Genomic DNA, 9,860 nt, shown 5'->3' with positions numbered 1-9,860 from the left:
ACTCCAAATTGATTCAGAGGGTTCCACTTTGATTTGGAGAGATTAAAGGGTCTCCTGATTTGATTCAGATTGGGAGATTTGGCTGCCAAATTGAATCAGTGACTGAAGTTTCACACAACCCTAATGCCTATCTGGATTGTGCCAGGCTGTAGCCCCTCCACTGCCATCTCCAGAACCTCCTGCTGAGGTTCTGGCTATACTACTCCCTGTGCCTTTTTGTTTATGCACTCCTTATCTGCAGCTCCACCAAGTCCCAGAATCTTCTGGTCAACCTCCTCCTGACCCTAGCCAAGTTAGTGATCTATCTGACCAGGAAGGAGGCTCTGGCCAGGAGGACCCCCAGGACTGCAGGACGACTTTCCTGGCCCCTGTCCATTCACATCTCTGCGCAGAGTTTCACTGGGCAGTGTCCATTGCCTCCTTGGACCCACTTGAGAGCCAGTGGGCGCTGTCCAGTGTGCTCTTCTCAGTGTCCCCTCTCAAAGCACTCATTTTTAAACTATGACCTTCATTCCTGTCCCTCCTTTGTTCTTTTGTTGCCTCAAGTAGCAATTGGCACACGTCTACTAGCCCTCTCTATGGGCCTAGGGCTGATGTCACAAATATGTGTCAAATAGATCTGCTTGCTTTTCTGAAAGGGAGACCCTGGAGTGTGCCAGACTGCAGCCCCTCCCTCCACTGCCTGCTCCAGGACCTCCTACTGAGGTTCTGGCTGGGGTTGCACTACTCCCTACACCTTTTTGTTTATGCACTCCCCATCTGCAACCAAGTCTCCAGACCGCCTCACCCTAACCAAGCTAGCAATATACCTAACCAGGAAGAAGGCTCTTGGCAGGAGGACTCCCAGGCACTGTGGGGCCTCTTTCCTGTCCCTTGTCCATTCACATCTCCAGGCAGTTTCACTGGGCAGTGTCCATTGGCTCCTTGGACTCATTCAAGAGCCAGTGGGTACTGTCTGGTGTCCCCCCTCGGTCATTAGTTTTGAACCTATGACCTTCACTCCCGTTCCTATTTTCTCATTTTGTTGTCCCAAGTGATCACTGATATGCCCTCAGAGGCCCTTCTCATTATAGCTCTACAGACAATCCCCACTTAGCACTCTTAATTGGTTCCTGAAAAAATGAGCATTAAGTGAAACTGAAAGTTTTTGATGACCCAAGATGGCAACCAAAAGCATTATAACAAAACTCACTAAACGGTAAGTGGAATCAGGTATCAATTTAAGATGAGCATTATAGCAAAACAGAGCTAAGCAAAACAGCATTAGGAGGAGGTTGCCTGTACTTGTTGGTTGCCCATGTCCCCAAATTGCACATCAAAAGGCCTGCCTGCTTTCCTGCAATACCAAGAGCTCTACTATATAATGTAGGTGTGTGGGAGTGTATAGTTGGGTAAATTTTTTAATGGTAGATATTCTCTGAAAAAATTGACTTTGGTTTGGCCCAAAACTGTGAATAAGTCAGATTCAGATTTTGATTATAGCAGAATAAAACATTTCTATGTGTTCAGTACCATTCACAAACTCACATGGGGGAGGAAATACGGTGTATTTTTAATGATCTAAAATCTCTCCCAAACAGGCAGTCGATCCAATAAAATATATCACCACAAACAATATCCTTGCTTCTCACACATTTCCTGAATTATCATGGCTAAGTCATTACTGTAGCACTACTTTTATTTATTGTAGCCCAATGATTAGGCCTCTTACGTGGGATGTAGAAGACCTCATTTAACTCCGTTCTTTGCCTTATTGTAGCACAGGGATGTAAATCCAGATTGCCCATGGTTCAGACAAGTATCCTGAGCACCAAACTATAGAGCAGGGGTAGGCAACGTTTTTTGGCCGAAGTGCTGAAAAAACCACAATGTCTACATTGGAAGGTGCTGGAGTGCCGGCATGCCAGAAAAAAAAAAACGAGGGCAGGATGCACTGCATATTAGTATAGTTAATAATCATAAATGTTCCCTTTTTATGGTAAATACCAGATTTTCTAAAAATTGTAAACCTGGTGACAATAAATAAAACTTCTGATACTACCTTTGATCTTGTGTATTTGTTTTGTGCAGGTTCCCCCACAACAGCCCCCCAGCCCTGCTCGTGTCCCTTGCCCCCCACCCAAAGTCCCTGCCCCCTGGCCTGCTGGAGGGGCCCTGTAGCTGCCAGGGCTATGGGGCCAGGGACCCAGGTCCACAGCTCTCTGCCCCCAACAGAAGGCAGTGGCTGCTTTAGCAGGAGCAGGAGCCAGCTTCCCCACCCACTGCTGCTGCCTGCTGCGTGCTTGGGCAGGTAGTGGGGCTGTTCCCAGCAGCAGCATACACTCCTGGGAGTCAGGAGGGACCTGCGCCCCCCAGATCTGTGAGAGGCTGGCAGTGGTGACCTGAGCAAAATGACTTTGTGTGCCATGCTCAGCATGCGTGCTGGGGGTTGCTGACTCCTGCTATAGAGTTACTTCCACTCACCCTTTTCCTCCACTTGCTCAATGAATCTTAAGTATTTTATAGCTTCAGTAGGAGAGATTGAAAGAAACCCATTCCAGAATATCCCATTGCCAAACGGTTTAGACAGTCTTTGGGGAGATTAGGAGAATTTGGTCAAATCCATACTTTGAATCAAGCAGGGAAATCTCCTATGTGCCTGGTGGGCATTTTAGGAGTTGAGCTGTATGCACAAGTGGAGTCCTCCTTGTCTCTCACAAACTGGGTTTGTGAGTCTAGGCTTTTAGGTTTTTTTAAATTCCTGACAACAATTCATTTCTAGCTATGGGACTCAAACTTTTTTTTCCTTATTTGCAAAAAATTGCAGAAAAATTCAGTTTCAGCTCAACCTTAAATGATTATTATGTTACACTTAAAGCATTGAACTAAAACATCAATGCACAGCCCTTACCATGTATACTGCAAAAACTGATTTTCCCAGGCATCCACTCTTTCCTTATGTTAGATGTCATTTTTGCAATCAAACAGCACTATTTTTCTTCTAGTCCAATAATTTTTCCAAGACCTTTTCTGATCATATAAAAACTTTCCTTGGGAGAAAGTTACATTGCTTATGAGGTGCAGCCTTAGAATTGTCTGTCCTTGCTGACTTTAAAATGTCCAGCTTGTCCAAGGAATCTCCAACCTGTTCTTTCCCTGATCTAGGCTTCCCTGCTGTTAACTGTGCTTGTTATCTTATAGCTGAGCCTTTTTTGTGAAGACTGAGGTCTTCATAAAAAACACATAAAACACTTCAGCCTTCTTCACACCATCCATTATTAGCTTCTCCTCCTTCAGAAGAGATTTACACTTTCCTCCATTTTTCTCTTACTTCTACTATAGTTATAGAATACTTTTTGTTGCTTTTTATGTCCCTTTCTAGCAGTTTCTAAATTTTTGTGTTGACCTCCTGGATTTTCCCTCTGCATGCCTGTTCTATACTTGTATACTCATCCTTAATGATATGAGCAAGTTTCCACTTTTTGTGAGATTCCTTTTTAATGTTCTAATTCAGTGCATAAGTTCAAATTATATACTCTCCAAATCCACAGCTTTACATCCCCACCTGTGTTTGAAAACTGGCAAGACTGTTAACTGAAATCAATTGTAAGACGCATGTGTTTGTTTGCATCAGAAATATGTAAAGTTTTATTAGAGAACATACTACCAGTAGAAGGTGGATCACCAACCATGGTAAGTGACCATGATTGGATATGAAGAGCATGATGAAATGGAAGAAAACAAGTAATGTAATAGATTTAGAAGGTGACCCATTTGGTCTTCTCAGATAGGTATATGATGAAGATGTTGCATGTCCATGGATCTGTTCAACAAGATTCTTAGATCAGTGGATCCTTGTGGCTGTGCTCTAGTTTTAGCATGGTCTTGTCTGTCCTGTGGAAAGACAGAAGAAAATGTTATGTAATTTGGAAATCAACTCTCTCCTCCAGCATTGAATTGTAAGATGTGTCTGTTGATTTATATATTCTACTTTATTAACAAGTGTATTAGCAAGGGATGTGGGAAGAAGTTCAGGTGATTCCAAGTTCGGAAATATGCCAGAACTCTTTTGAAACATTATGTTTATTCAGCCAGTCCAAGAGGAACTGGGGAAAACTACCTTTAATTTTAGCTACAGGTGTCGTAGGTTTTTTGAAAATGAAAAAAAATGCTTCTTTTTATTTATTTATTTAATATTTTATATCTCTAGCTGCTCTATAACTGATCTTTTTTCTCTCTTTCTTTGTTTTCCACACCCTGAATCTTCCCAAACTCTTCAATTCTCATTTAAAGTGTTTTACAGATCAGAGCAAGTGTAAGTCATGGGGGTGGGGTAGAGGTATTAGCTACCAGGTCTCCCCCATACTGATCCCTAGCTAATGACACTTGGACTCTTACTGAAAATGTAGCAGCTCACATGTTTTTAGATGCAGATGTCTATTCCTTCTGAACTGGCCACTATGGATCCTATCACAAAAGTCAATATGCCCATATATAGGCTAGATAACATATCCTAAAATATAAAAACCTGGATTGATAATAAAATAACACCTCATAAAGAGTGTTCTTACCTGTCATCTCACCACCATGGGACTGAGAGTGGGAAGTTGAAGAATAGGAGTGGGAAGAATAGGACTGGGAGGACCTACCACCTCCTCTGCTGCCATCTCCTTGAATCCCTCCTTGAGAACAGCTGTGGAAGAGAGAGGATTTGGGATGAATGTAACAATAGCTAAATAATTCATGCATGCATAGGAGATGTTGGAGAGCTGCAGTTTGGAAGTATTAGTTGCATTTCCTGCTTCCTCCGCATTTTAGGCATTTTAGAAATGGGAATAACAGTACAAGACAGGTTCTTGCCATTGTACCTGTTAAGCAGGAGGCAGCAGAGAGTGCAGTGCAATGCAGTTTTGTGTGCTGTTCCTCAGCTTTTCCAAAAGGGACAGGGCAAGGTGTAAATCAATGATTTGATGCTTATTTGAACCCCCTTCCCCAATACAGCAGATGTAGATTCATTAACATAAGACATGCCCACCTTCAGTGAAGATAGTGTGCAGAACTCTTTGCACAACTTTCCACCCAGGCACTACCCACTATTTCCCTAATGACTCTATATCCCCTTTAAACAGTCAATTGGACTGGTCTCTCTTTTTGCCTTGACATCTCTGCAGTGCACATACGTAATGTCTTGCTGTCCTTCCTGGAGCAGCCCGCGGTACTGTGCAATCTCCTGTTCCAGGCGGGTCTTGATGCCAAGGAGCATCTTGTACTCTTGGCTCTGACTCTCCATTTCACAGCGCAGCTGGGCCAGTTCCTCCTCTACACAGTTGATCATGGCCTGGATCTGTTGCAGCTGGGCACCATAACGAGCCTCTGTTTCTGCCAAGTTGTTTTCCAAAGATGCTTTCTGGGAAGTTAAAAAGAAAATGCAGAATGGGTGCACTTGGTCAAATGTGATTCTTTTGCTACTGGAATTTGGGATTTTCCAGTGCAAAGTTGTGTGAGCCATTTGAGGGAACTGCTTTGCCAAGCTGGGTGCTGCAGTGGTTCAAAAAGAAGGGCAAGGCATGACATTTTTCCCTCCATCTCCATGTGTACACGTCCTAGAATATGTGAGGATAATACCTGAGACCACCACATACCATGCTAAGCTGCGTCTGTAGTTCAATTTCCAGACTCTGGAAATCACGTCTCAGTTCAGTGAGCTGGTGGCTACTTGTTTGCACCTCCTGACCACTTGACGTGACCTGCTGATTCACCTCTTCCATCTGAAACACAAACACAGAAGAAGGCTCTTCAGTTTTGAGGGTCTTTTTTACCTCTAAAGATCATGGAGACTCTCACTGTGTGTTGAATATGGTGACTTTAGAGAGCATAAATGTCACAAAACTAATAATTCTGGTTTCAAGCTAACCATCAACGGGCTGAGCTAACTGTTGATCAACAATCACTACTTTTACAGCCCTCCTATGCCACCAGTATTTCCCAATATACATCTGCCCACATCTGCAAAACCCTGTGCTCTTATTCCCACACACTATTCTACCAGTGAACTCAAATGTTAATACATGTCATCCCCTCTTGCTTAATATAGTGAGCCACATATGAATCTGTTAACATTACTCAATGCCAATGAGTTTTATGATGCAAATCATATTGGCCTTTCACTTGCATGTTACTGCCTCTCTTTTCTTTTCCTTGAAAATGGAGATACATTTATTATATGCATAACTTACCTTGACTTCATACCATTGTTCAACCTCCCTTCGGTTCTTTGCAATGATTTCCTCATATTCCTGTCTCATGTCATTGAGTATCTTTGTCAGATCTTGGCCAGGAGCAGCATTGACCTCCACATTCACATCACCACCAGTCTGGGATTGCAGTAGTCTCATTTCCTTACATGAAAGGTGAGATATCAAAGTTAGCAAACAAAAGAATAAGCAACTTCCAGCTCTGAATGAAGCTTTTTCATATGTGGCCCACCTCTGGAGCAGGGTCCAACCTGAACTCCACAATGAGTAATGCTGAGTTAGCAGCACACTGTTGTTCAGTTGTAGCTAAAGAAGGGAAACTGAAGGAACTCCTGAGTGTTTCTCCAGAGAAAGTGTGGGACAATTTCACCATTCCTACCCACTTGGGTGTTCAAGTCTTGAACTGATGTGAATCTCACACTGGGGTATTCAACTGAGCAAATTAATTAAATAGTTACAGTGAACTCTTTTTGTTAATTGGTAGGACTGCAATGGTCTGGAACTTGGCGTTCCAATACTAAACAGAGCATCTGGTAGCAAAGAACCATTTCACCAGGATGGCTCTTTAAATGTAGCTTTCTTTCAGTTGTATTGTTTTAATGGGTGCTGGATTTTACCTCCTCATGGTTCTTCTTGAGTGTGAGCAGCTCATCCTTCAGAGACTCAACCTCTAATTCCAGAGTAGACCTTACACGCACAAGTTCATCCAGGACATTGCGTAAGCCATTGATGTCTGCCTCCACACCCTGGCGGATGGCCAGTTCATTCTCATACCTGAATCACAGCAAAGAGGACAAAAACATCAGCATATGAGCCAGTGACAGAGCACTCCTTGCCTTAGCCAGTTTGTCTATGAATGAGTCTATGCAGCCTGTCTGCCACTGCATTCTGCACAGAGCATCTGCCAAGTGGCCAAAAAATATAATGTCTTTCCTTGTGCTGTAGCCCATTCCCTAATAACAGATCTTACTGAGATGCCCCCCCCCCGCCCCCGTCTCTCCATGTTTTGATGTTGTTTGATGTTAAATTTATAAGCAAAATATGGAAGTGACGACAGACAGGGGAGACAGTTGGTCAGTGCACAACTCAGTAGATATATTTGTTTGGCATTTTGTTCAGTATGAACTGGATTTGTCATTACCAGAGATAGATCATTAAGGAATATTTAAAAATCTTTTGTAATACAACTACTGCCATAATATTCCTTTGTTAAGCACTCCTGTCCTATCATCCTCCCTTAGATGATTATTTTGATTGCTAAATTTATGAGTAAGCTGTGAAAGAAGCACATTTCTCTGTCACGGAGGGAAGTACTCACTTCATTCGGAAGTCATCAGCAATCATCTTGCTGTTATCAATGTCCAGAATCAATTTGTTGTTGTCTACAGTTGCAGAAATGATCTGGAAAAGAGGAGGTTACAGAGGTGACTTTCCACCGTGAGAGCTCTTCATGGTCAAGAAGTTGTCCAAATGTATAGGGGACGCAAACATACAGAAAATCTGCTCTTGAAACTTCTTTTCCCAGTAGTGGTGTGATAAAAGAGTGTCTGAGAGAGCTCAGGAAGAGAGCGTTCTGAGCAATCCCTGGTCGCCCCAATATAACTGCAATACTGCTCATACAGGAAAACAGTTGGCATTTTCTTTTTGGCTTTAGTTAGTAGAAACAATGTTGGGCCTAATCAGCATCCATATTGTTTTACAGCATTTGCTAGCTTAAAGAAACAAACTGTATTTGTAAGACAGTCCTCCTCGCACAGTGATGGTTCAGATTTACAGACTGCGGAAACCCCAGTTTAGAACTGTGATAGTTACCACAAAGAGTCTATATAGGATTAATTAATTGTTTTAGGTACTGTTTCCTTTCCTTGTCCACATGTAGTAAAACATCCTGGTAACAAGTTCCTTTATCAGGAATACTTCATGAAAGATTATACTAGGAAATATTTCTGGATCATGCTTAGGCTTGACAGAGAGGCCACAAGATTCACGAGATTTGCGCACCCAGGCCTCATCTGCTTGAGTGGCAGACTGCGCAGTTGTTACTGCACGGTCATTTAGTGCTTGCTTGACCAAGTAGCAAATGACTGCTCTGTAACCACTGCTACTGCACAGGACTGTCCCTGCATGGTTTTTTTAGACGCTAGTGCGCAGTAGCGTCACCATCACAGCGCCTTGGCAACAAACTACAGTGCAGAAGCTCATTGCATCCCCAAAGTAGACAAAATGGGGGGTAGTCATGCCTGATATCACAGAGAAGACCGGATCAAATCTAAAAAATCTGAAAAATAACATCCTTTGTAAGAGGACAGATGATCTTTACATGCTTTGCCATCAATACTTGTAAAACCAAAGAAATTTCACAGCAAAACCCATCTTGGGTGTGATTTTTCCCTTCCATCTGCGGGGCTAAGAAGGAATGAAGACAGGAAGTCACTGGGAGCTGAGTACACATCCTTGACTCAGAACCACCTGCCCTCAGCAGAACGTAGGGATTCACAGGTCCCTCAGTTATTTATCCTGGGGTGGCACTAGTCAGAGCCCAGCTCTATCTTTTTCCACCACACTGTGTCCTCAGAAGAACCCCTATAAATCTGTATTTTCCTGCGGGGTGTGATGGATGGTACCTAGGAAAAAGCAGCAGCATAGCTGCCTCTGCAGATTTCTGCTATCAAAAGGAAAATTCATCACTGTCCAGGTTTAGTGCTGTGCCACACATTTTAGGAGACTGGACATTCCTTTTTTTTCTCTCTATCGCTACTACATCAAAGTCTCAAAAGGAAATCCCACCAAATGAGAGACCCTGCCAATGGATAGTAAAAAACATGTTCTCACCTGATTCTGGAGTTGCTCAATTGTCTGGTAATATAAGCTGTAGTCTTTGGAGATGCTGGGACCTTGCTTCCTGTACCACTCTCTGATTCTTTGCTCTAGGTCAGCATTTTCTTCCTCTAGCCTGCGTACTTTGTCCAGGTAGGCAGCCAGGCGGTCATTAAGGTTCTGCATGGTTGTCTTTTCATTGCCAGTCAGCAGGGCCCCATCCCCACCTCCAAAGCCACCACCAAAGCCACCACCAAAGCCACCTCCATACCCACCACAAAAGGCGCTACCCTGTCCACCGCCAATGCTACCACCACTTACTCCTCCTGCATACACAATGCTGCATGCTCCCCCGCCATAGCTTCCACCACCCAATCTTCCACCACCATAACTACTGCCACCTGCTACAGAGGAGGTATATTTTTTAGTAGAAATAGAGGAGCTCCCACCACCACAGCTACCAAAACCACCACCTCCACCACTTCTGTAAGAGCAACTAGAGGTTTGTTTGATGCTACAACTCATAGTGAAAGCAAGGAAATATCTGACCCCAAAGCTATACGTGCAGGTTGGTAGGGAAGCTGACTATAAACTGTGCCTTTGGTGCTCTCTATTTATATGTTCTTCTCTGGGTGTCAGTGGTTGGTCTAGCTTCTCATTAATTTTTTGCCAGCTTTATGATTTGTGCCCAGAAATATGTGCTGAAGAGAATTTTTTTTTGGTCCTGTGGACAATATTGCACAAGCCCATTGTATGTGTCTGTGCTGATTCAGATACAAAATGGACAGTCATCTCAGGTGGGTGGTGCTA

At 43.3% G+C, this 9,860-nt stretch overlaps 1 protein-coding gene across 1 annotated transcript; it reads right to left on the bottom strand.

Annotated features, from left to right (window-relative positions):
- Positions 1–3,599: 3,599 nt before the first annotated feature.
- Positions 3,600–9,626, bottom strand: LOC109290181 (keratin, type I cytoskeletal 13-like). Its single transcript, XM_019506590.1, has 8 exons — positions 9,066–9,626; positions 7,552–7,634; positions 6,851–7,007; positions 6,216–6,377; positions 5,622–5,747; positions 5,160–5,386; positions 4,551–4,672; positions 3,600–3,873 (listed from the first exon to the last, which is right to left on the bottom strand). Exons 1-8 carry the CDS (start codon positions 9,573–9,575, stop codon positions 3,854–3,856), a joined length of 1,407 nt encoding a protein of 468 aa, XP_019362135.1. The 5' UTR covers positions 9,576–9,626; the 3' UTR covers positions 3,600–3,853.
- Between the last annotated feature and the right edge of the window lie 234 nt (positions 9,627–9,860).

This window comes from Gavialis gangeticus, unplaced genomic scaffold (assembly GCF_001723915.1).
Source record: "Gavialis gangeticus isolate Ggan-Ray unplaced genomic scaffold, GavGan_comp1, whole genome shotgun sequence".
NCBI lineage: Eukaryota > Metazoa > Chordata > Crocodylia > Gavialidae > Gavialis > Gavialis gangeticus.
Note: the sequence above shows the minus strand (reverse complement) of the source record. Positions and strands in the feature narration are given on the sequence as shown.